Below are 27,927 nucleotides of genomic sequence, written 5' to 3' on the forward strand. Positions count from 1 at the left end.
CCCCTGTAGGTGATTTTAGGAAATGGGAATTTACCCAGGGTGCTGGTGATGCTCGTAATACTTCCCTTCAAAGACACCCTGGAATTTTTACCGTTCACCAGCAATCAATGCTCGTAGACAGGACGCCCAGCTTCAAATCAATCCGAGGAACGGCCCAATTTGTGATGCAACACTCTGCCTGCGAAGGCCAAATCCAACAGTTTACAGACAGGTGGAGATTCAAACGTACACAAGACACCTCAAAGGTGACGAGTGCACTATTCTGCACTATCCTGACAGACTTAGAAATCATACAACTAGAGGACAATTTGATGAAGCACATGTCCCATCATCATCTGCATAACTTTACAACCATTTCAGGATCATGTAATATTATGGATGCAAAAATGAGAGTATGGATGCCTATTTCCTGTGCATTCCTCTTCATTACTTCCTCATCTTTCACTTTCCTCTTTTTTCTCATCTTTAATTTTCTCAGTAGATGAACCCTTTTTCGTTTTGATAGTTTCAGAAAATAAGTACATACCACTCCATCACTTCACAACAAATGTAATAAGGACATATCGATGAGTACAAATTTTAGCAAATGAGTAAGTTTTACATGATATTCTGCTCATTTTGGTCGAAGTTTAAAACAAGATGGATTTTTTATATGAATGTTTCCTGCAAATGGACCGCACAAGTGACCTCTCTGGGTGTGAAGGTGCTTCTTTTTTGCAAGTAATCTCTGTGCTGCGTTGCATTTTTACAAAAATTTACATTGAAAGTGAGACCGTCCGTCACGTGAGGGAGTACAGCTCAAAACAGTGATGCCATTTTGCGGGGGTCTTCGGGTGACACGCTGATCAAATCTTCCCCGCGGCCACATAGCAAGCACAGCATCGTGTACTCCTAGACCAAAAAAAAAGAGGAACCAATGTCACAAACACATGTTGTTTGGCAGGAATAAGCATTAATCGGCTGTCTCAAGAGACTATAGAAAAAGGAATAAAGTGTACTGTGATGGGACGGGGGGAGGGTTAGGGGGTAGGGGCGACGGGGGATGGAGGAAGGGTGGTGAGGAACAATTAAAGTGTAACTCATTTGGAAAGGAGCTGCAATATCAACAGGAACCAAAAGTACAAGGGAAGGAGCACATGGGGAAGGAACCCAAACACAAATACTAAGAACGAATGCCGAAAAGTGTTTTTTGAACAAGTCATGAAGTAGTAAAGCATGAGCACCTGCCATATTTGGAGATACTAGGGCATGCGCGTACGTGGGTGCCCGTTCCTTGCCAAAAAAAAAAAAAAACGCTACCCGTACGCTCTACCCCGCCCGTACGCCCGTAAACAAAAAAAACAACGCTCTTCGCTTCCGCCCTTCGCTCTGACTGAATTGGGAGAAATAATGCGCATAAGAAATCGAGAAATTATTATTTTCTCCGGAAGAAATCGAATTACGAACCGTAATGGCGCACGCGCTCGGCTCGGCTCGCTCTCACATCGGCCACGCCTACGCAACAACGCGTTCTGTGATTGGCTGCCGGAAGTGCAGTCTTCACTGTCCGGAAGGTCGCAAATCGCAGTTACGATGAATCGCAAATTAGTTTTAATTAGTTTTAAAACATAGTTTAACGGCAACATAGTTTTCCAACGTGAAATAAATGAATACGCTCTCAAATGTGCCGTCCGAGGCAGAGTCTGTTCGCCACGTTCGGCACACGTGATAGCTCGCTGCTCTCTGATTGGTTGAATCGTTTTTTGGACATAGCTCGGTAACTACTTCTCCGATTAATATGAAACCTTGAAAAGGCACATCCTCGGATCCCCAGCAATATACCTGGCAAGTTTAAAGTATATCGGACCCGTGGTTGTCGAGAAACAGCGGTCACAGACATACAGACATACAAACATACAAACATACACACAGAGATTACTGGAATTATAGATAGACAAGCCAGGCTAGATGGTACAATTGTTTTCTGATACGTATTGCTTTTCATGCATTTCCTTGTAGCCCCATGACCGAAGAAGGCCTTGCAACGGGGCAATGAGCTAAGAAGGTTCCATTCAACAGAGCCTTGGAAACAAGGCAGAATTGCTTGACATGCAGCAGATGGAAACAAAATAATCCCCATCATTGAAGTGGAAACTAGAACGGCACTCGGTAGAGCATGTACATACCTCCACCAGGCTGAACAGTTTACATTTTGTTTTCCACTGATAGGCCGGATCTGTATCGGGGTCTAAACCAAAATCGAATCGGCTTTTTCACCTAGTTTTGTCATAATCCATCCATAACTTTGAGATATCATGCGATACATTGTTTTTGGCCTAATCTCTCAATAGTGAAGAATCACTTGAAAAATTAAAAAAACATCTCATAATCCGGCTCCAGTTCTTTACCAATAACTAATCAATTTGTCCTTGCTACACACCCAACCTGTCCACCAAGTTTCGTCCGAATCCATCCACAACTTTTTGAGATATCCTGCTCACAGACAAACAAACAGACAGACAAGGGTATAAACACAACCTCCGTTGACCTTCGGTGGTGGAGGTAAAAATACCCGATGATATTGTTCTGTGTAGGGTAGAGAAAATGTAGAAATGAATAAAAGTACTGTTTAGGACAACGATACCTTGGGACCAGAAAAACTGATCTCATAGCAGACTTTACCATCAATGCAACAGGACCTAGAATGGCACTTGGTAGAGCGCATACCTCCACCAGGCTGAACAGTTTATGGTTTCTATCCCACTGATAAGCCGAGTCTGGATTCAGACCTGAACCAAAATCGAATCGGCTTGTTCTCGTCACCCAAGCAACTGGTCCATCAAGTTTTGTCATAACTCGCCCACAACTTTTTAAACTATGTTATATATATCGCTTTTCGCCCAATCTCTCAATTGTGAAAAATCACTTACAAAATTAAATAATTCTCGTATCCAAATCCATATTCCGATCTTCACTGAAATTGAACCAATTCCTCCTTGTCACACACCCAACCATTCCACCAAGTTTCGTACAAATCCGTCCACAACTTTTTGAGATATCCTGTTCTGTATCGTTTTTGGCTCTGTCTCCCAATTGTGAAGAATCACTTTGAAATTAAATAATTATCGTATCCGCATTCATATTCAGATCTTCACTAAAATCAAATCGAGTAGTTTTTGTCACAAACACTACCCCTCTGCCAAATTTCGTCTGAATCCGTCCACAACTTATTGAGATATCTTGTTCACAAACAAACGGACAAACAAACAGACGTCATGCAGAGCACGATACTTGCAAAATTGACCTCCCGCCCCCCCTCCTCCCCCAAAAAGGTTGCCATTGATCCAGCAAATTGTCCATTTCATCAAGATTAAAATTCATGATCTTGATCAAAGCTCGGGTCAATAGGATGAAAAGTGACGATTTTTCAGATGAAAATTGATGATTTTAGAAGTTTGAGCTTGAGTTTGAGCTTTGGACCTCAAAAAAATAGTTGGTTTTCCAATTTATTGACTCAATATACAAATGCTGTTAAATTTTCAAGTCAATCGGATGAAAAATGGCGATTTTAGAAATTGGACCTCCACATGACCTTTGAGCTCAAAATCAATATCAATTGTGACGACCTCTACAACTTGGTGAAGTTTCATGACGATCGGTTTAGAATTGTGACCTGTAGGCGAGTGACAAACAAACAAACAGAATAACAAACGCTACCGACCAATATACTTGAAAAATCTTCGATTTTGCAAGTAACAAACAAATAGACAGACAGACAGGTGAAAATATAACCTCCATCCACATTCGGTGGCGGAGGTAATAATAGGAATCATTTGAACAGAATACTTGAAGGCTAAAACACACGTACCAAGAAAGTAAACAGTGTAAGTTGCCCAAAATTTAGTGACAATCATAAAAATAACACTTTCTTGTAGTTATGAATACACCTCCAACCACTTCCTTCCTCCGAACCACCTCCCATTGGAGGAAAAAAGGTTATGAGAAAATATCCTGCCATGGAATTGAAAGGAAGATCAAAATGAAAATATGAATGCATTAGACCTTGTGAAGGCTTCTTGTTTCATCTTCAAACAAGGAGAACAAATTTTCTCAACCAAATGTTGACAGAGGTATGCTATGCTAAACGCCACGTGAGAAAAAGAGGTGAAGTGGCATTTCAGGCGTGTGCCTGTGACCTCATCTTGCTTTGAATATGGACGGACCCACACCCCAAACGTCGCTTCGCCTTCTTTCTCAGGTGGCAGTTAGCATACCTGATGAACATCTGGTTGAGAAAATCAAATGTCCTTATTTCTCTCTCGAGGCAGATTGACCAAATGTCCTTATCAAATATAATCCTTATAAAGGAAGAATCAAATTTCCTTATAAAAGAAGCAAAAATTTATATATAAAAAAAATAAATCAAATTTCCTTATAAAAGAATCAAATGTCCTTATAAAGACCAGTTTGCCATCATCTTCAGAAACCCAATTCCACAGATTATGATCAACGTTGAACACAATGAGTGCGAAGCAGGTATGGCAAAACAAGAAAGGAGTGAAAAGTGAACAAAAAAAATGCAAACAAATGATTTACAAGTCTCCGCGAATGCTCCAAACCTCTATCTATAGCTATCCCATCTTTTAACATCAGTAACATCAATGCAAAGTTTACCTGGTAATCGTCAATAATAGAAAATGTGTATTCATGTTTGGCAACCACGTGATGACAGTTCTGGCAAACATCTGGAACACAAATGTCGCTTGTTAGTCTGATGAGGAATATTTTTTAAAATCCTTGCCGATTCGAGGGTACAATGGATATCTTCATGATAACATCATATCCAAAGAAATCAATACTTCATGAATGGATAATTCCTTAAAACAAAAAGATTCCATCCTACTTCAGTTATGTTTGCTCAAAGTTCTCCGAACGTGGCCACAATATTTTTTAAAGTTTTGATTAAACGGAACTTCTGGAGCGGTTGTTCACAGCTTGTGCACGACGCTTACTTCACTTTTCAGGCTGGCAGGATGGCATAGACTCCGAGCGGTATGCACACTCGCCTCCAAGCTGTCTGGTTTGAATCCCGACCGAGCAATAAATAAATTGTCATCCCCGTGTTTCACAGGCAGGGTGATTCATCAATGTATGTGCCGTCCCTCGGATGGACGATAAACGGACATCCTGTCTGCCGGCATTAGTTGGTGCACCATCATCACCACACTATCCCCAGCACCCTGAACAAATTACAAATTGCTGCCCAAACTAACAGAGCCAATTATGCTTATGCGCAGGCTTGTGCTGCGTACAAAAGAGGAAGACTTCACTTCTCCATCAGCTAATTCTGCTGATCAAATTAACTGTGTCCACCTGTTGGTACTGTTGTAAATGTCTTGAGTGATGGATCCTTAGATCAGTGGTTCTTAACCTTTTTAAAGGCGCTGAACCCAAACGAAACCCACCGAACACTCGCGGAACCCCTCAAATTTGACAAAAAAATTAAGAAGAATTGCATCTTAATGCGTTTTCTGTTCTTCTTTTCGGGAGGCGATCTGGGAAATGCGTGGTTTTGTTTTGGCAAGGGCCACCCTCAAATCATTTTCGCATGCAAGCCTGCTCCTTTTCTTTGTTTTAATGTCCACCAGTTTCAAAAACGCATGCTCGCAGAGATATGTTGTAACGAACGGCGTGAGGATCTCAAGGGCAATTTTAGCGATGTGAGGATACCCTTCCATTTGGCGGCACCAAAACGTTGAGAGCGTTGTTGTGCCGAAGAGTTGTTGTCGTGTCTGGCTCTGCTGAAGTTCGATGAGGTCGTCGAGGTATTGGTCGTTGACATCTGCCGTTGCAACGTCGAAAGTAAACGGCTGCCGCACCCATGCTGGGTATTGCTCTTGGTCGGGGAAGTAGCCATCGAATGACTTTCCCAGCTCATCCAAGTGCGTGGCAATCGCTTGCTTCAGCTCCCCCGGTACAGCAGTGCCTCCAACTTCAGACTCATCTTCGATCCCGCTCACGCACTCGTCCAGTAGCGAAAGGTTCGCGAAGTTGTCGTTCTCTGTTCGCCGCCTCCACAACGGTAACTTCTTTCGGAAAGCGCTCAGCTTTTCTTCAGATTCGATGACATTCACTCCACCACACTGCATCTGGCAATTGAGATGATTGAGTGCATGAAAGATGTCAGCCAAGTACGCCAAGGCGAGGATGAACTCTGACTCTTGGAAGTGCGTCGCATGGCAATGCTGGTGTTCTCGCAAAAACAGGGCTAATTCTACATGCAAGGCAAAAACACGGCTCACTACCTTCCCTCGTGATAACCATTGAACGTTAGAGTGGTAGAGAAGGACTTCGAATTCAGAGCCGATTTCATTGCACAGCTCTTTGAAGATGCGATGATTCAGAGCACCGCTTCGCACGTAATTCACAGTTTCAACGACGATTTTCAGAACATTGGCCAGTTTTGGAGGCAGGGTTTTTGATGCCAGTGCGTGTCTGTGCAAGACGCAGTGAGTGACGATGATGTGTGGTGCATCGGCCTTCACCAGCGCTCCAAAACCAGAGTTGCATCCCAGCATGGCTGGAGCTCCGTCCGAGCAAACTGCAGACACCATGTTCCATGAGAGGCCCTTGCTTCTATAGAGGTCGTCCACAAGCTTCTTCACGTCAGCTGCCTTCGTCGTTGTTGTGAGAGGCTTGCAGAACAGAAAGTCTTCCTTGATCTCGTCTCCTTTGACATAACGCACAAATAAGATGAGCTGGCTCAAATTCGAAACGTCGGTGGTCTCGTCGAGTTGGGGGTTGAATTTTGTCGGGCTCGTGACCAAATCTGCAACTACCTGGACGAGGATGTCATCGCTCATGTCGTCGATTCTGCATCTGATGGTGTCATTTGAGAGTGGAACGAGAGACAACTTGTTTTCAGCAGCTTTTCCCAGCATGATGTTGGCCATCTTCAACGCGGTCGGTTTGATGAGTGTCTCGCCAAAGGTATGCGGTTTGCCCTGCTTTGTGATCAGGTACGAAACTTCATACGACGCGGTGAGGATCGGTTTGTCAATTGGAATGAAGCCGAGAGTGGGCAAGGTAGCACTTGCGTCGAATCGGACTCTCTTTAATTTGAATTCATCCAGCGTTGCGTCTTTGTACTGCCCCTCACCATGCAGTTTTTTGAAGTGTTCCCATAGTTTTACTGGTGCTAGGCTGGAGTTGCTCAACTTGACATTGCAAAGCATGCATTGAGGATGCTGACTTCCGTCCCGTTCCGTCAAACACGTGAACCCGTACCGCACGTAATCCTCCGAACACTTCATTTTTTTTTGCTCGACATACTGCAAAAAAAAAAAAAGAAGTAAAAAACTGATCTTAATTGAGTTCGGGCAAATAATTATATGACAAAAATTAAAAAAGGAACATGCTTAAATATAATCAGTACCTCTGAAAACTGAGAAATTTTAACGAAGAAAACATAACTTATAGTTACGATGACGGGATTTATTATCTACTCAACTCTATGTCACCTCAAATCCCATTATAATATTACATAGAAAACTGCGAATTGTTAGTTTTGAATTGCGACCAAAGGAGTTATATCACCTCCACCTAATTTTCTGAGTAATTCAATCATATTTTATAATCACCATCCACTTTTGACTTTAATATAACTGAACCCGCCCTGCATATCCACAAACATTTCCAACTTACTTTTCAATTAATCAGTAACTCCAAAGTAAGGCGCGACCAATGACACACGGCACACGGCAAGCTAATTGAGGCTATTCACTGGAATTTCCGAACACCTGCAATGTCCAAAATCCAGAAAGTAAGTAAGCAAGTAAGCACCATCAACAGAATAATTAGCAAGTTGCTCATTGATTCAACTTACTACAGTCAGTGTGAAACAACTTATCTTAAACACAGACCAGAGAAACCATGAATGGGATGGGAATACAATTACAAATAACATTTCCATTCATTCGTAACATACATAGCAAAATAATAATAATATTAATAATAAGCGTAATTACACATAGATTCAAAATTGATACAAAACTTTAAAAAAACAAAAAAACAAATTGCAATGCGTTTCGGAGGACCTCTGCCGAACCCCTGAGACTGGCTCACTGAACCCCTGGGGTTCGGTCGAACCCAGGTTAAGAACCATGGCCTTAGATGTTTACATAAATACTTGACGAAATACAAGCAAAGTTCTTGTTTGGCAGATTTCTTGATTCACAGCGGAGAAATACTTGTTCTTTTACAACATAACCAATTCAACAAATAGAGATACACAGACGACTTCGAACAAGGAGAAATATGAAAACCCTCGGATAGTCAGACTAGTTTATAGAGACCAAATCTCTTTGATGTTATAGCAGGTCAGACCCCCAGGCGCTAACTCAAGCAGTTATCACTTGGAACTCCGTAAGAATGCCATTGTCTCTACACTAATGACCTATAGTCAAGAAAAGGTCACCGTCCATGATGTGAGAGGAGGACATCTGGACTTTTATCTTTGTTTCGCAGACTTCATCCTTATCTCTGTGTTTGCACAGACCCGCCAAGGAGACACGAAGAGAGTCTGAAATATATATTTGTAAATCCCAAAACTTGCATATATATATCTATATAAACTATTCAGAGTGTATATATATATACATACATATATATATATATATATATATATATATATATATATATATATTAATTATATATATATATATATATATATACATATATATATATATATATATATATATATATATATATATATATATACATACATGTATATATATATATATATATATATATATATATATATATATATATATATATATATATATATATATATATATATATATATATATATATATATATATACATACGCATGTTTTCCTACAAAAGTCTTAATTAAAATGACCCGGGACAGGTTTAAATTTGAATGCCTGCGATAACTCGCCTACTCCTGGCTTGTAGAGATCTTTATATTTCTGCAGTACTATTCGATAAATCATTGCAAAACAAGTGTGCCCATTACTGTACCTGCACGTCCAGTACGCATTTGTTACTGGTTCGGATGATAAAGTGGGACACACATGTTTTGCTTGTTGAACAAGTTCTGAATTCCTTATGCTCCCTCTCGCTCTTCTCCACCCTAATCTTCATTTGCTCCCCACATCCCTCCTTCAAATTCCTCATCTTAAACCCCAATCTTCCTCTGGCTTTAATGAAAAGCTAACAATGTCCCTGTAAAGCATGCTTGTGGATAACGATTCCACAGTTATTGACCTCGCCCTACTCTTGCAATACACACCGTGGAGTCGTTTGGATAACTTGTGAAGCAGCAAAACAGGCAGGCCCAATCAATACTCCAAATGTCACTTACGGTTGTAAGTGATTATCTCTTCTTCATCCACTTCCTCCCGACTTCTATGACTCGACTGAAGTACATCACGCTCTTGACATGCTGCACAGCGGTCATAGTTGAGCAGGTATGCACCAGCTTCCAGACAGGTATTCCCCTAATGGCAGAGAATCACAGAGGTGGTAACTGAGGCACAGTGGTTGGATTCGACAGGTTTACGAATAGCATCACATCATTAAACAACCTGCTCAATGTTATTAACGATCTGCATAACGAACACTAAAAATGTTGCTCTTGATGAGGAGGGGGTCACCAAGGGTCGTGTCTTGCAAAGGTGATGGGGCATGCTGCTTATTCTTTGTGTGTTGTCTGCCATTGTACGCAAGTTAAACAAGTGATTGAAATATATTATCACTGCGAAGGAGAAGAAGAACCTCATTACCCCGCACACGCGAAGCGAAAAGCGGGATTAAGCAAGTGCTTCATGTCCGTCCGTCCATCTGTCTGTCTGTCCATCTTATCAGTTGATGATCGCCGGTTTATGATCGAGGAACAACTTATTTGAATTGAATGTTATATATTAATAATAATAATAATAATGCATTTATTTTATATAGCGCTTTTCAGGAAGCCCAAAGACGCTTTGACAGAGTGCAAAACATAATGCATAGCAAAACATAAAGACAATTGCAAAAAAAGAAGAATCAATAGGGAAATATTCAAAGCACAAAGGAGGGAGAAGGAGAGGAGATAGTCAGGGGTTAGATGCTGTGGGTTAAATGTTGAATGCAGTGTTGAACAGGTGGGTCTTGAGTGATGTTTTGAATGTGGTGAGTGAGGAGGAGTCTCTGATGGTGTGAGGTAGCGAGTTCCAGAGGGTGGGAGCAGCGATGGAGAAGGCCCTGTCCCCCCAGGATCTAAATTTGGTCCGGATGGGGGGGGGGGGGGGTCAGGAGGTTGGTACCAGCAGAGCGGAGGTTGCGGGTGGGAGTGTGTCTGGAGAGGAGGTCAGCCAGGTAGGATGGGGCCAGGTTATGGAGGGCTTTGTAGGTCAAGAGGAGGATTTTGTACTGGATTCTCTGGGAGATGGGGAGCCAGTGAAGCTTGTAAAGGACGGGGGTGATGTGGTCACGGGTCCGGGAATGGGTGAGTAGACGGGCAGCGGAGTTCTGAATGTATTGGAGTTTATTGGTGATTGTTGAGGGTGAACCATAAAGGAGGCTATTGCAGTAGTCCAGACGGGAAGTGATGAAGGCGTGGATGAGGGTTTCTGCAGCCACGGAGGAGAGGGATGGACGGAGACGGGCGATGTTTTTCAGGTGAAAGAAGGCTGTCTTTGTGATCTGTTTAGTGTATTTGTCGAAGGAGAGGGTTTGGTCAAAGATGATGCCAAGATTCCGGATGTGAGGGGAGGTGGATACTGGGAAACCGTCGATGTTGAGGGCAAAGTTATGGGTGGACTTGGTGAGCGTTTTTGGGCCAATGATGATTATTTCAGATTTATCACAGTTAAGTTTGAGGAAGTTGATTTGAAGCCAGGATTTTATTTCAGTGATGCAGTTTGTCAGGATAGAGTGGGTGGCGGTGGAGATGGACTTGGTGGAGATGAAAAGCTGGATGTCATCGGCGAAGCAGTGGAATTGGAGACCATGACGGCGGATTAAGTGACCGAGGGGGGACAGGTAAAGGATGAAGAGGAGGGGGCCAAGGGGGCCAATATTGAACACGAATCAGAACGTGAATAGTAAGACAGGTTTCTCGTTTTACCGCACTTTGGCTCTGAATTTGGCCTGATCACACATGCACAGAGTGAGATGTTTTTTTTTTTTTTGTTTGTTTTTACTGTCTGCCTGGCAGTCAAACAGAATTGAAAATCATTCCAAACATGAAACTTACTGTTTTTAAGGATGTTATAAAGGACACAAACAACAGGAACGAAGAACAAATGTAACGTGTTAGATAGGGTAATGGAAAAGACACTGTGTTAATGGTGGTAAAACCCGGATTTAATTTATTTATACGCCTTTAAACCTTTATTTAAATTGAATTATATGAACACTGTGGAACACAAATCGCCTTTTATAAATACTTCCATGAACCTCCAGTTTTGCAGTAGTTAGAGTATTGACATGTACTATAGGGTGGTGTATGTAATATGAGCTGTCAAGCACAGTCCCTGGGAAGTGGGCGTGGCATGTGAGGGTACAATGAAGAAGAAGCCGCTACATATGGCTATGTATGATGCAGATTGACACTGCATTCTATCGTGATCAATAAAGCCGCCTCCTCCTAAATTGTGACTCGTCGTTTTATTACGGTGTATAAGCGTGGTGTATAAGACTGCTTCAGTAGCGCTAAACTTCTGAGAAGGGTATCGTGTTCTATGAACTCTCTAGTTGTTGCTTCTGTTATTGGTATGTTGATCAACCATCTGGTCGCCTAACCGTTCTGCATGGCTCATAACCTGCAAAAGGTTTTGAGCAAGGAAATTAAAACTGTCAAAGGAATATATTGTTACGGACACGACTTTGATGTTATGGTGGGCCGAGCGGAATGGCCGCCGTGTCCGCACAAGTTACCCGATTATACTCGAACCTTGGCCGAGTCGCGCTACGCTAGATCAATGAAGGAAAAGGACACAACGGCTGGGATTAAGGCAACGACACAAGGGGTACAGTTCTCAAGACCTCCGGAGGAGGTTATATTAGTTCGGAACGTTTAGATTACAGGGATGAGAGGTACAGCATAGTAAGGTGGGCACTTAAACACGGTCTTATATTAGCCCTGACAGACGACAGATAAACGGGACAAAACTGACTCACACGGGGATTGATGGCAAGGAAGGCGGGTAGTCGATGGCTCAAGGTGCACCTTGGCTCAGGGACAGAATCGACCCGGTCCGGTTCAAAGATGCGGGGAGGTCGCTCAGCGCTCGGAGGTCGCGACTTGTCTTTCCAAGCTGGGGGCGCATCTGACCTCACGTCCGGTAAGTGGCTGCGCATATCCGGCGGGGAGTGACACGCCCTCGGCTCGTTAGCTCCGCCCCAGATGGAATCGGCCCGCCGCTTCTCACTGGCTGCGGGGGGTTACCGGGCTCCGCCCCTGACGAGGAGCTGACAGCCAGCCCCTTCGTGGTAACCCCGTGGAGCGCATGGGCAATGGCGGCTAACCAAGCCGGAGTGAGGACGCACACTCCCCGCGCCGCGCCGCCCCCAATCTCCTCTGTTGTTGTAGTTGTTGTTGTAGTTGTTGTTGTTGTTGTTGTAGTTGTTGTTGTTGTTGTTGTTTCATGGGGAAGATGGGAGGAGGTATGGGGAGGTCCTAAACTCACTACTGGTGCCATACAATCACATTCTGGTGCAACGAAGAGTCAGAATTAATGGAAACGAGTCCTTAACTGACATAGACTAAGAATAACTAGCAAGAGGTCCGAAAGTTGTCTACGTGAGATGCGGTGGACCTGGGCACGACATTTAATGGGGGAAGAAGGGGAAGGTCGGTTCGACAGAGTGTTATTTACAGGCAATGGGACTAGGGAATGGGGGATTGGGGATAGTTGGGGAGTATTGGGGAAATAGGGGAATATTTACAAGCGGATATGGAGGCCAAATTCCATATCCGCAACATTGCACCCTTCTCTACCCTCGGGGCGTCCCGACCCGATAAATTTTTACCTATTTTAGTGTGGCACTCAGATGTAGTTCCCTCTACTATTAACTCTACCCTGAGTGCGACAGTTTTACAGATATTCACAATTGAGTAAATATGTCCCCCTGCGACGTTGCACCCTTCTCCTCACAGAAACACACCCACAGGATAACCGAATCGCGGAAAGAATTCGCAAACTAAACATACAGCCGGTAGGGAGCATTATTTACAAGACTACGCTGATATTTACACTACGATCCAGGACCTGTTTTTGGAGGAACACATGCAGATGTTATGCATAGAGAGAGCACGCATGCCAGCATCGATACACCAACCCACGAGTGCTCTGTGGCCTTACGGCCTTTAATAATGTGCAGAGCACCCCTTCCCAGCACCAAAAACACCACCCCATCACACAGTCAGCACCATCCGGTGCAGTCACCATTGTTCGTTAAAATAAAAACAACAACCCCTAACCCTGCAGGTGTCTCTTGCTCTTCGTGTGGTGCACTTGGCCTTCTGGCTTCTTTCGAAATAAAGAAAGGCGCCAACCGCGTCCATTTCTTTATTGTGGCCGTCAGGGGGCCAACTATTAGTGGTTCACCTGTTTGGCATAGGTGCCACGTTGACCCAGAGGTCCATCAATGGGTGGTGCTTGGCCGCAAAAAAACTGCGGTCCATGGTGGGCGGCCACAAACATTGCGGTCCATATGGTGTATCGATCCAGGCAGCAAGCAGCGAAAGTACAGGCCCACAACTGCGGAGCCAGCACCTCTCTCTCCTCTCTCTCTCTGCCCCAAAGCCAGATCCTCGGAGGTGGGAGACAAAAGAAAAGACAAGTGAGTAAGGTGGTAAGGGCGCAAAAGTGCACGCAATACAAGGTGATGCACACTGGGGGCACATGGGAACCAGGTGAGACAGGTACGTTCCTACCGTACGCCCCCCCCCCCCCCAACCAGGTAACCTACATGGCCCCTCCCTTACCCCTTACTGTATCCACAAAACACAACACTACCCATAAACATCTACTTTACAAATCAACAAACGTCCCTACTGTCTTCCCCGTTCCTCCCATAAACCAAATTCGTCTTCTCTCCCTCCTAACCAATCAAATTTGCCATTTTCAACTCTCATCAAAATTTGCCATCTCCAACTCAACATCATAATTTGCCATTACCAATTCATCATCAGTCCCTCCTAGGGAGGGAGAGATGGAATCACCCCAATGTCTCATCCACGTCGTGATGCGTCTCACAAATCCAACACAGCAATTCTCCTTCCTGCAACACAAACAAAGAAAACGCAGGTGTGGAGTCATCATCACCACAGGTAAGTGGCTGCGTATGGTGCGACAGGTTCATCAATCCTAACTATTTCCTAAATGACTTTAACAACTTTACATTACCCGGGGTCTTTCTCCTGCCAAACCATTGGCCCTCTTACACTATGGGTTCTAAAAACCAATGCCCATTGACCAAACTGTGGTGCTTTTCAATTTGGGGTCTCACTCCCCCGATTCATCTCCCGGTGCCCTCGCACAATTTCTGGGCTGTGGCGTGTACCTCTCCCAGCGGGTCTACCCACCTGCACACCTCCACCACTGCAGTTGCCTCCGAGCTTACCTGCTCCTTACCCTAACCTAACTACCTGGGGAAGGCCCTCTGGCGCTCTCCCCACTCGGTGCCCTCTCTGGCACTGGGCTACCCGATCCATACCCGGGATCCTCAGGCACCCACTGACACTAACGGCTCCCAGAGCCCACCTGCGGCCTCACCTGGCCGACATCCTCACAGTGGTGGAGTGCCCAACCAACTACACACACTAACAGGCTACACGCCCAGCCATTTCCACAACACTAATGCACCCATCCACAACACCATTCTGCAACCGCACCACAATTTACCTATACCCTCTACCTAACACTGACACTACCCGCCCCGGGTATCCGTGATGGGGGTCCACTCTTCCCCCATTCACACCTTCGCACCATGCACACCACTCCGTACCACTTACTCCAACTCTCTCCACACACCTGTACTTGCACACCTGTGCTCTCACACCTGGTGCCACCTGCACCCTTCTCTCCCCAAGCGCATTCACGCTGATCCACAACACTCACTACTCATACACTGCTCCACACACCTGTCCAGCTCTCACACAGCATCATCTCATCTAACTACTCCCCTCTGAAACTTGCGCTTCCCTGTCGTCCCTTTAAACTATTGCGCTCCCTCGTCATTATAATCCACACTAATCTACCTGCGTCCCCACTACAGGTATCAGTCACTAACTAACCTTAACGTTACCTAATGTCATCTTCTAGGGCCCTATCAATATCCTAACCCACCCGGGCTAGTTTTCACTGCCATACACCCCATAAGCTATAGCGCATTTGCCCCCGCCATGGGAAGGGTGGCAGGGATGCCCCCCTTACCCACCGGGCCCATCGCTCACTACCAATTTTGCACATCAAATTTCAACAAATTAAAAATTTGCCAATCACTGCCCATCATCTGCCAATCATTACTGCCAATCCTTTGCCAATCATCAAATTTTGTTTTTCTCTAATTTTGGGGCCAAAACACTATCCTCATCACCCGTCTACTCACTAATTCCTCTCGGTGCGCCAATTCCTGTCCAAAGCCCGGCTTCGTAAAGCCAAGCCATGAATGCGGGTTGTTCTGTGCCAGCGGCTGGATGCGTCCGGCACTCGGTGCAGGGACGGGGGCTTACCCGGGCCGAGATCCCACGCACCATCTCGGCGTGGAGCCATCCAATGTCCCGATCTCGACCTGCCGGACTGCCTCAACAAAAAGTGGTCGCCATGACGACCCTTTCTATCGGGCTGCCCGCTCCGCCTAGTGGAGCACGGACGCGGCCGTTCAAAGCGAGGCCCAGCACGCACCGAGGGCCCGATTCGGCTAAAAGTCGCTCTAACCTCTAAACCGGTTACCGTCGATGCTTCACCTGGACGCTTACACCCCGCAGCCCGTTCCTTGCTCACACATCCAGCCGTTTCCATGCTCCTCGTACCTTTCCTTACACACCCAGGTACACCCATTCCACTCACAGCCTTGGTCACACACCTGACCACCGAACACTTTGGCACACATTCGTTGGTCGCACACCTCACCAACACACCTCTTCGCGCCCCCTCCTCTGTCACCTCCTCTGTGACAATCACAGGTGTGCTCTCATTCGCACACCCAACCACGTGCCTCACCACCAACTCCAGCGTGCATTCCCACTCACGCTCTACCATTCCAGGTGTGCATCCTTCCATCCCAGGTGTACATCCTCGCTCACCTGTCACAACCAACTCACTCTCCTTGTCACTCTCACTACTCTCACCTCCATTCTTGACAGCGCACTCACCCTTACTCTCGACAGCGCACTCTTTCCTCATGCACCTGTCCGTTACACACCTTTCTCGCGCACACTCTCCCGTCACACCCTCTGTAACACTCACCACAGGCGTGCATTCTTCCTTGCCTTTGACAGCGCACTCTTTCCCCATGCACCTGTCCGTCACACACCTTTCTCGCGCACACTCTCCCGTCACACCCTCTGTAACACTTACCACACCGCGCTTCCATGTGCTCCCTCGCACACACGCTACGACCGACTCACTCTCGCCAGCACCCTCACTCCTTGGCACGCACTTTTTCCTCACACACCCCAGAGTCGGACTTTCTCGCACACCTCCTTTTTCGCACACCAGACCTGTCGCACACTTCACCAACGGCCTCTCACGAACACCCGGGTCCATCTCGACCCCCAAGCTCATTAAATCACCTGGCGCATCATACGCACGACCATATTGGTCACCACTTACACCGGGTCCTCTTCCTCTTCGCTTCTCCTCCATCACCTGCGAATCCCTCATCCGGTTAATGAGCACATCATCACGATCCGAACACAGACTTTGGACCAATTCTTTTACTTCCTCCTTTATCTCTTTCTTATCCTCTCTCCGTCGCTTCTTAATTTCGCTCACCCCTTCTTCCACTTCTTCTAATTTCTGCTTCACCTCCTTCATCTCTTCGTGCGCCCCTTTAAGTTCTTCCTCTAACTCCACTTTATTTTTTTCTATGTGCTCCCGCACCTCCCGCTCTTTAACCTCCATCACCTCTACCACTTTGTTCATTTTCCTCGTCAGGTCCTCATGTACCGTCTGACACTCTTTTTTAATTACCCCGACGTCCTTTTTCATCTCCTTCTGTGTCGATTTTAAACCCTCTATTACCGCTGTGTTCTTCTTTACCTGGTCCCCCAACTCCTTTTGTCCCACTGTCAGTTGTTCTACTCCCAGCGTCAACTCCTCTATACCCCCTTGCAATTTTACAGTCCCCTTTCTCACCTCCTTCTCCATGTGCTCCTCACAGTGCCTCACCTCCTCGCGCACTCCTCCGACCTCCTCACTCACACCTCTTCTGATCTCTTCTCCCATCACTTGTATCTCCTGCCCAGATGCCACCCTCATCTGCTCCATTTCCTCCCTGTGAGCATCCAGTTTGGTTTCTACCCCCATTCTGACCCCCTCTATCTGCTGCCCCATTTGTTTAACTTCCCTTTCCGCTTGGTCCCTCATGTCCCTCAATTTGCCTTCCATCCTGTTTTCTAACCCCTCTAACCCATTTTTCACTCCCTCTATCTGATTCTCCTGGGCAGCCATTCTATTTTCTACCCCCATTAACCCATTTTTCACCTCTTTTATCCCGTTGTCTAACCCCTCAAATTTGTCGTCTAACTTCCCAAATTTCTTGTCTAATCCCTTAAAATTATTGTCTAACCCCTCACCGGTACCCCTCGCTTCGTCCCTCATTACCCCCATTTGGTTTCCCATTACCCCCAATTGCTCACTCTGAGCATCCATCCGGTTCCCCAACCGCTCACTATCAGCCCTCATTCCCACAATTTGGTCTCCCATTCGTTCCATAAGGGCCCTCATTTGCAACATAAAAAGGTTCGAATCCACCAGGGGCGCTGCCACGGTCGCGGGCGCGGTCGCCGTGACCAGCGAGGCGCCATTTTGCGCGCCCGCAACGTCGGGCGCAACGACGCTATTTTGTGCGTCTGCTACCCTCACTGCTTCGCTCTCCCCTTGTCCCTCATTTTGGTCCTGGATCGACCCTGCCTCACTCTCCTCTACCGGACCCCAGCCGACTTGGTCTGCCATAGCGCGACTTTCAAAATTCGGGTTTTTATATTTTGTAAAACACAATCAAATTTCGCTGTTATAATTTTGAGCGCGTAAAACGCGCTCCGGATCGAATCTCACTCCTCGACACCAATTGTTACCCTAATGGTACAATTGGTGTTCCAAAATTTGGGCTAAATGAATTTAGTCCCAGGTCCGAATCCGACACTCCTGACACCAATTGTTACGGACACGACTTTGATGTTATGGTGGGCCGAGCGGAATGGCCGCCGTGTCCGCACAAGTTACCCGATTATACTCGAACCTTGGCCGAGTCGCGCTACGCTAGATCAATGAAGGAAAAGGACACAACGGCTGGGATTAAGGCAACGACACAAGGGGTACAGTTCTCAAGACCTCCGGAGGAGGTTATATTAGTTCGGAACGTTTAGATTACAGGGATGAGAGGTACAGCATAGTAAGGTGGGCACTTAAACACGGTCTTATATTAGCCCTGACAGACGACAGATAAACGGGACAAAACTGACTCACACGGGGATTGATGGCAAGGAAGGCGGGTAGTCGATGGCTCAAGGTGCACCTTGGCTCAGGGACAGAATCGACCCGGTCCGGTTCAAAGATGCGGGGAGGTCGCTCAGCGCTCGGAGGTCGCGACTTGTCTTTCCAAGCTGGGGGCGCATCTGACCTCACGTCCGGTAAGTGGCTGCGCATATCCGGCGGGGAGTGACACGCCCTCGGCTCGTTAGCTCCGCCCCAGATGGAATCGGCCCGCCGCTTCTCACTGGCTGCGGGGGGTTACCGGGCTCCGCCCCTGACGAGGAGCTGACAGCCAGCCCCTTCGTGGTAACCCCGTGGAGCGCATGGGCAATGGCGGCTAACCAAGCCGGAGTGAGGACGCACACTCCCCGCGCCGCGCCGCCCCCAATCTCCTCTGTTGTTGTAGTTGTTGTTGTAGTTGTTGTTGTTGTTGTTGTAGTTGTTGTTGTTGTTGTTGTTTCATGGGGAAGATGGGAGGAGGTATGGGGAGGTCCTAAACTCACTACTGGTGCCATACAATCACATTCTGGTGCAACGAAGAGTCAGAATTAATGGAAACGAGTCCTTAACTGACATAGACTAAGAATAACTAGCAAGAGGTCCGAAAGTTGTCTACGTGAGATGCGGTGGACCTGGGCACGACATTTAATGGGGGAAGAAGGGGAAGGTCGGTTCGACAGAGTGTTATTTACAGGCAATGGGACTAGGGAATGGGGGATTGGGGATAGTTGGGGAGTATTGGGGAAATAGGGGAATATTTACAAGCGGATATGGAGGCCAAATTCCATATCCGCAACATTGCACCCTTCTCTACCCTCGGGGCGTCCCGACCCGATAAATTTTTACCTATTTTAGTGTGGCACTCAGATGTAGTTCCCTCTACTATTAACTCTACCCTGAGTGCGACAGTTTTACAGATATTCACAATTGAGTAAATATGTCCCCCTGCGACGTTGCACCCTTCTCCTCACAGAAACACACCCACAGGATAACCGAATCGCGGAAAGAATTCGCAAACTAAACATACAGCCGGTAGGGAGCATTATTTACAAGACTACGCTGATATTTACACTACGATCCAGGACCTGTTTTTGGAGGAACACATGCAGATGTTATGCATAGAGAGAGCACGCATGCCAGCATCGATACACCAACCCACGAGTGCTCTGTGGCCTTACGGCCTTTAATAATGTGCAGAGCACCCCTTCCCAGCACCAAAAACACCACCCCATCACACAGTCAGCACCATCCGGTGCAGTCACCATTGTTCGTTAAAATAAAAACAACAACCCCTAACCCTGCAGGTGTCTCTTGCTCTTCGTGTGGTGCACTTGGCCTTCTGGCTTCTTTCGAAATAAAGAAAGGCGCCAACCGCGTCCATTTCTTTATTGTGGCCGTCAGGGGGCCAACTATTAGTGGTTCACCTGTTTGGCATAGGTGCCACGTTGACCCAGAGGTCCATCAATGGGTGGTGCTTGGCCGCAAAAAAACTGCGGTCCATGGTGGGCGGCCACAAACATTGCGGTCCATATGGTGTATCGATCCAGGCAGCAAGCAGCGAAAGTACAGGCCCACAACTGCGGAGCCAGCACCTCTCTCTCCTCTCTCTCTCTGCCCCAAAGCCAGATCCTCGGAGGTGGGAGACAAAAGAAAAGACAAGTGAGTAAGGTGGTAAGGGCGCAAAAGTGCACGCAATACAAGGTGATGCACACTGGGGGCACATGGGAACCAGGTGAGACAGGTACGTTCCTACCGTACGCCCCCCCCCCCAACCAGGTAACCTACATGGCCCCTCCCTTACCCCTTACTGTATCCACAAAACACAACACTACCCATAAACATCTACTTTACAAATCAACAAACGTCCCTACTGTCTTCCCCGTTCCTCCCATAAACCAAATTCGTCTTCTCTCCCTCCTAACCAATCAAATTTGCCATTTTCAACTCTCATCAAAATTTGCCATCTCCAACTCAACATCATAATTTGCCATTACCAATTCATCATCAGTCCCTCCTAGGGAGGGAGAGATGGAATCACCCCAATGTCTCATCCACGTCGTGATGCGTCTCACAAATCCAACACAGCAATTCTCCTTCCTGCAACACAAACAAAGAAAACGCAGGTGTGGAGTCATCATCACCACAGGTAAGTGGCTGCGTATGGTGCGACAGGTTCATCAATCCTAACTATTTCCTAAATGACTTTAACAACTTTACATTACCCGGGGTCTTTCTCCTGCCAAACCATTGGCCCTCTTACACTATGGGTTCTAAAAACCAATGCCCATTGACCAAACTGTGGTGCTTTTCAATTTGGGGTCTCACTCCCCCGATTCATCTCCCGGTGCCCTCGCACAATTTCTGGGCTGTGGCGTGTACCTCTCCCAGCGGGTCTACCCACCTGCACACCTCCACCACTGCAGTTGCCTCCGAGCTTACCTGCTCCTTACCCTAACCTAACTACCTGGGGAAGGCCCTCTGGCGCTCTCCCCACTCGGTGCCCTCTCTGGCACTGGGCTACCCGATCCATACCCGGGATCCTCAGGCACCCACTGACACTAACGGCTCCCAGAGCCCACCTGCGGCCTCACCTGGCCGACATCCTCACAGTGGTGGAGTGCCCAACCAACTACACACACTAACAGGCTACACGCCCAGCCATTTCCACAACACTAATGCACCCATCCACAACACCATTCTGCAACCGCACCACAAATGCCAATATCCAACCACAATTTACCTATACCCTCTACCTAACACTGACACTACCCGCCCCGGGTATCCGTGATGGGGGTCCACTCTTCCCCCATTCACACCTTCGCACCATGCACACCACTCCGTACCACTTACTCCAACTCTCTCCACACACCTGTACTTGCACACCTGTGCTCTCACACCTGGTGCCACCTGCACCCTTCTCTCCCCAAGCGCATTCGCGCTGATCCACAACACTCACTACTCATACACTGCTCCACACACCTGTCCAGCTCTCACACAGCATCATCTCATCTAACTACTCCCCTCTGAAACTTGCGCTTCCCTGTCGTCCCTTTAAACTATTGCGCTCCCTCGTCATTATAATCCACACTAATCTACCTGCGTCCCCACTACAGGTATCAGTCACTAACTAACCTTAACGTTACCTAATGTCATCTTCTAGGGCCCTATCAATATCCTAACCCACCCGGGCTAGTTTTCACTGCCATACACCCCATAAGCTATAGCGCATTTGCCCCCGCCATGGGAAGGGTGGCAGGGATGCCCCCCTTACCCACCGGGCCCATCGCTCACTACCAATTTTGCACATCAAATTTCAACAAATTAAAAATTTGCCAATCACTGCCCATCATCTGCCAATCATTACTGCCAATCCTTTGCCAATCATCAAATTTTGTTTTTCTCTAATTTTGGGGCCAAAACACTATCCTCATCACCCGTCTACTCACTAATTCCTCTCGGTGCGCCAATTCCTGTCCAAAGCCCGGCTTCGTAAAGCCAAGCCATGAATGCGGGTTGTTCTGTGCCAGCGGCTGGATGCGTCCGGCACTCGGTGCAGGGACGGGGGCTTACCCGGGCCGAGATCCCACGCACCATCTCGGCGTGGAGCCATCCAATGTCCCGATCTCGACCTGCCGGACTGCCTCAACAAAAAGTGGTCGCCATGACGACCCTTTCTATCGGGCTGCCCGCTCCGCCTAGTGGAGCACGGACGCGGCCGTTCAAAGCGAGGCCCAGCACGCACCGAGGGCCCGATTCGGCTAAAAGTCGCTCTAACCTCTAAACCGGTTACCGTCGATGCTTCACCTGGACGCTTACACCCCGCAGCCCGTTCCTTGCTCACACATCCAGCCGTTTCCATGCTCCTCGTACCTTTCCTTACACACCCAGGTACACCCATTCCACTCACAGCCTTGGTCACACACCTGACCACCGAACACTTTGGCACACATTCGTTGGTCGCACACCTCACCAACACACCTCTTCGCGCCCCCTCCTCTGTCACCTCCTCTGTGACAATCACAGGTGTGCTCTCATTCGCACACCCAACCACGTGCCTCACCACCAACTCCAGCGTGCATTCCCACTCACGCTCTACCATTCCAGGTGTGCATCCTTCCATCCCAGGTGTACATCCTCGCTCACCTGTCACAACCAACTCACTCTCCTTGTCACTCTCACTACTCTCACCTCCATTCTTGACAGCGCACTCACCCTTACTCTCGACAGCGCACTCTTTCCTCATGCACCTGTCCGTTACACACCTTTCTCGCGCACACTCTCCCGTCACACCCTCTGTAACACTCACCACAGGCGTGCATTCTTCCTTGCCTTTGACAGCGCACTCTTTCCCCATGCACCTGTCCGTCACACACCTTTCTCGCGCACACTCTCCCGTCACACCCTCTGTAACACTTACCACACCGCGCTTCCATGTGCTCCCTCGCACACACGCTACGACCGACTCACTCTCGCCAGCACCCTCACTCCTTGGCACGCACTTTTTCCTCACACACCCCAGAGTCGGACTTTCTCGCACACCTCCTTTTTCGCACACCAGACCTGTCGCACACTTCACCAACGGCCTCTCACGAACACCCGGGTCCATCTCGACCCCCAAGCTCATTAAATCACCTGGCGCATCATACGCACGACCATATTGGTCACCACTTACACCGGGTCCTCTTCCTCTTCGCTTCTCCTCCATCACCTGCGAATCCCTCATCCGGTTAATGAGCACATCATCACGATCCGAACACAGACTTTGGACCAATTCTTTTACTTCCTCCTTTATCTCTTTCTTATCCTCTCTCCGTCGCTTCTTAATTTCGCTCACCCCTTCTTCCACTTCTTCTAATTTCTGCTTCACCTCCTTCATCTCTTCGTGCGCCCCTTTAAGTTCTTCCTCTAACTCCACTTTATTTTTTTCTATGTGCTCCCGCACCTCCCGCTCTTTAACCTCCATCACCTCTACCACTTTGTTCATTTTCCTCGTCAGGTCCTCATGTACCGTCTGACACTCTTTTTTAATTACCCCGACGTCCTTTTTCATCTCCTTCTGTGTCGATTTTAAACCCTCTATTACCGCTGTGTTCTTCTTTACCTGGTCCCCCAACTCCTTTTGTCCCACTGTCAGTTGTTCTACTCCCAGCGTCAACTCCTCTATACCCCCTTGCAATTTTACAGTCCCCTTTCTCACCTCCTTCTCCATGTGCTCCTCACAGTGCCTCACCTCCTCGCGCACTCCTCCGACCTCCTCACTCACACCTCTTCTGATCTCTTCTCCCATCACTTGTATCTCCTGCCCAGATGCCACCCTCATCTGCTCCATTTCCTCCCTGTGAGCATCCAGTTTGGTTTCTACCCCCATTCTGACCCCCTCTATCTGCTGCCCCATTTGTTTAACTTCCCTTTCCGCTTGGTCCCTCATGTCCCTCAATTTGCCTTCCATCCTGTTTTCTAACCCCTCTAACCCATTTTTCACTCCCTCTATCTGATTCTCCTGGGCAGCCATTCTATTTTCTACCCCCATTAACCCATTTTTCACCTCTTTTATCCCGTTGTCTAACCCCTCAAATTTGTCGTCTAACTTCCCAAATTTCTTGTCTAATCCCTTAAAATTATTGTCTAACCCCTCACCGGTACCCCTCGCTTCGTCCCTCATTACCCCCATTTGGTTTCCCATTACCCCCAATTGCTCACTCTGAGCATCCATCCGGTTCCCCAACCGCTCACTATCAGCCCTCATTCCCACAATTTGGTCTCCCATTCGTTCCATAAGGGCCCTCATTTGCAACATAAAAAGGTTCGAATCCACCAGGGGCGCTGCCACGGTCGCGGGCGCGGTCGCCGTGACCAGCGAGGCGCCATTTTGCGCGCCCGCAACGTCGGGCGCAACGACGCTATTTTGTGCGTCTGCTACCCTCACTGCTTCGCTCTCCCCTTGTCCCTCATTTTGGTCCTGGATCGACCCTGCCTCACTCTCCTCTACCGGACCCCAGCCGACTTGGTCTGCCATAGCGCGACTTTCAAAATTCGGGTTTTTATATTTTGTAAAACACAATCAAATTTCGCTGTTATAATTTTGAGCGCGTAAAACGCGCTCCGGATCGAATCTCACTCCTCGACACCAATTGTTACCCTAATGGTACAATTGGTGTTCCAAAATTTGGGCTAAATGAATTTAGTCCCAGGTCCGAATCCGACACTCCTGACACCAATTGTTACGGACACGACTTTGATGTTATGGTGGGCCGAGCGGAATGGCCGCCGTGTCCGCACAAGTTACCCGATTATACTCGAACCTTGGCCGAGTCGCGCTACGCTAGATCAATGAAGGAAAAGGACACAACGGCTGGGATTAAGGCAACGACACAAGGGGTACAGTTCTCAAGACCTCCGGAGGAGGTTATATTAGTTCGGAACGTTTAGATTACAGGGATGAGAGGTACAGCATAGTAAGGTGGGCACTTAAACATGGTCTTATATTAGCCCCGACAGACGACAGATAAACGGGACAAAACTGACTCACACGGGGATTGATGGCAAGGAAGGCGGGTAGTCGATGGCTCAAGGTGCACCTTGGCTCAGGGACAGAATCGACCCGGTCCGGTTCAAAGATGCGGGGAGGTCGCTCAGCGCTCGGAGGTCGCGACTTGTCTTTCCAAGCTGGGGGCGCATCTGACCTCACGTCCGGTAAGTGGCTGCGCATATCCGGCGGGGAGTGACACGCCCTCGGCTCGTTAGCTCCGCCCCAGATGGAATCGGCCCGCCGCTTCTCACTGGCTGCGGGGGGTTACCGGGCTCCACCCCTGACGAGGAGCTGACAGCCAGCCCCTTCGTGGTAACCCCGTGGAGCGCATGGGCAATGGCGGCTAACCAAGCCGGAGTGAGGACGCACACTCCCCGCGCCGCGCCGCCCCCAATCTCCTCTGTTGTTGTAGTTGTTGTTGTAGTTGTTGTTGTTGTTGTTGTAGTTGTTGTTGTTGTTGTTGTTGTTTCATGGGGAGATGGGAGGAGGTATGGGGAGGTCCTAAACTCACTACTGGTGCCATACAATCACATTCTGGTGCAACGAAGAGTCAGAATTAATGGAAACGAGTCCTTAACTGACATAGACTAAGAATAACTAGCAAGAGGTCCGAAAGTTGTCTACGTGAGATGCGGTGGACCTGGGCACGACATTTAATGGGGGAAGAAGGGGAAGGTCGGTTCTACAGAGTGTTATTTACAGGCAATGGGACTAGGGAATGGGGGATTGGGGATAGTTGGGGAGTATTGGGGAAATAGGGGAATATTTACAAGCGGATATGGAGGCCAAATTCCATATCCGCAACAATATATATTTTACCATATCAGGGGTGCATTCAGTAAGCACCATTAACAATAATATTTATGGCGAGTATCGAGAGAGAGACAGAGACAGAGACAGAGAGAGAGAGAGAGAGAGAGAGAGAGAGAGAGAATAAAATGCATCTGCCTTCTGCCAAGCCCGGGACAGAGAGCGAGAAAAGTGCATCCGCAATCAAACCCAGCGCAAGAGAGAGGGAACATGGTGGGATGTGTCCCTTTTTGCTCCGACGCTAGAATGTTTTCGCTGACGTCACCCGCGGTCCAATCAACGAGCACTGTCGAATCGGCGTTATTTAATTTAGGCGCTGATCGCATGGTTGGTGGACGGTGGTGTAAGTGTTATAAGAACGAAGGGAATACTACAGAGGCATTTACACACAGGAAATCTACCCTTATACCCAAACGAATTAGCATAGCTCCACCCCTCGCCATGGAGACACATAAGCCTTACACGGACATCCGGGCCTCACTTAATTATAGGAAGGTTTCTTCTTCGCGACATTCGGAGCACACTACCCTATACAATCCTATCTGGACTAAGGTATTTCATTACCTACCCCAACAAACGTAACAATATTAAGGTCTGCAAGTCGCAAGTATTTCAGAGCCGAGAATTTACCCTGGACAGGTGGATCCTGCATCACCAGTCCTTATTTAGGGCAGGTATTCACAATTTAGCCATGGTACCTACACCCAATGGACTACAATAAAAAAAAAAGGCACAGTGGGCTCTGACATCCACAAGCAACTGATGGCATATGTAACCAAACAATCTGGCTTAATGTCCATTCTATAAAGCAGGGCGGACTACGATTCGGTGTTCTACTGAACGAAGCACATGGGCTACTATTGCAGTCAAATTCCTCCACATCAGGGATCGAAGGAAGACTAGACAGCTCAAAGGTGAGCATAGGTCTTCTTCTTCCCTTCATGTTTGCATGCTGTGGGTGGGGTTCATGACTATGGGTGGGGTCAAGACTGCAGGTGGGGTCAAGGCTGTGGGTATGGTCATGACTGCGGGTGGGGTCACGACTGCGGGTGGGGTCATGAATGTGGGTGGGGTCATGAATGCGGGTGGGGTCATGAATGCGGGTGGGGTCATGACTGCGGATGGGTCATGACTGCGGGTGGGTCATGACTGCGGGTGGGTCATGACTGCGGGTGGGTCATGACTGCGGGTGGGTCATGACTGCGGGTGGGTCATGACTGCGGGTGGGTCATGACTGCGGGTGGGGTCACGAATGCGGGTGGAGTCACGACTGCGGGTGGAGTGACGACTGCGGGTGGAATGACGACTGCGGGTAGAGTGACGACTGCGGGTGGAGTGACGACTGCGGGTGGAGTGACGACTGCGGGTTGGGTCACGGCTGCGGGTATGGTCACGACTTCGGGTGGGGTCAAGACTGTGGGGGGGGGGGGGGGGGTCATGACTGCGGGTGGGGTCACGACTGCGGGTGGGGTCACGACTGCGGGTGGGGTCACGACTGCGGGTGGGGTCACGACTGCGGGTGGGGTCACGACTGCGGGTGGGGTCACGACTGCGGGTGGGATAATGACTGAAAGTGGGGTCATGAATGTGGGTGGGGTAATGACTGAAAGTGGGGTCATGAATGCGGGTGGGGTAATGACTGAAAGTGGGGTCATGAATGCGGGTGGGGTAATGACTGAAAGTGGGGTCATGAATGCGGGTGGGGCAATGACTGAAAGTGGGGTCACGACTGCGGGTGGGGTCGTTTGCTGGGTGAGGGAGATTCTCTGCACTTTTCAAATCGCACCTCTTTTGCATCTCAATGAACCATTTTAGACACAATGCAATTACAATGCTCAAACTGTGGTGCATTTTATATTTCATCGTTTTAAGATATATTATATTCGTTTCATTCAGAAT

General features: G+C 48.0%; 1 protein-coding gene across 2 annotated transcripts in view; it reads right to left on the reverse strand.

The window, feature by feature from the left end:
- Positions 1 to 533: 533 nt before the first annotated feature.
- Positions 534 to 27,927, reverse strand: part of CHURC1 (churchill domain containing 1) — a 27,783-nt gene continuing 389 nt past the window's right edge. Inside the window, exons 2-4 of one of the 2 annotated variants that reach the window (XM_068133710.2) lie at positions 9,365 to 9,500; positions 4,654 to 4,724; positions 534 to 891 (exon numbers count right to left, since the gene is read on the reverse strand). In XM_068133710.2, coding sequence (XP_067989811.1) covers positions 799 to 891; positions 4,654 to 4,724; positions 9,365 to 9,500 — 300 coding nt within the window. In that variant the 3' untranslated portion in view covers positions 534 to 798. The remainder of the gene's footprint in view (positions 892 to 4,653; positions 4,725 to 9,364; positions 9,501 to 27,927) is intronic. The other variant, XM_078766985.1, reaches the window with a different exon arrangement.

Source organism: Myxine glutinosa, chromosome 1 (genome assembly GCF_964187855.1).
Source record: "Myxine glutinosa chromosome 1, kmMyxGlut1.1, whole genome shotgun sequence".
Taxonomy (NCBI): domain Eukaryota; kingdom Metazoa; phylum Chordata; class Myxini; order Myxiniformes; family Myxinidae; genus Myxine; species Myxine glutinosa.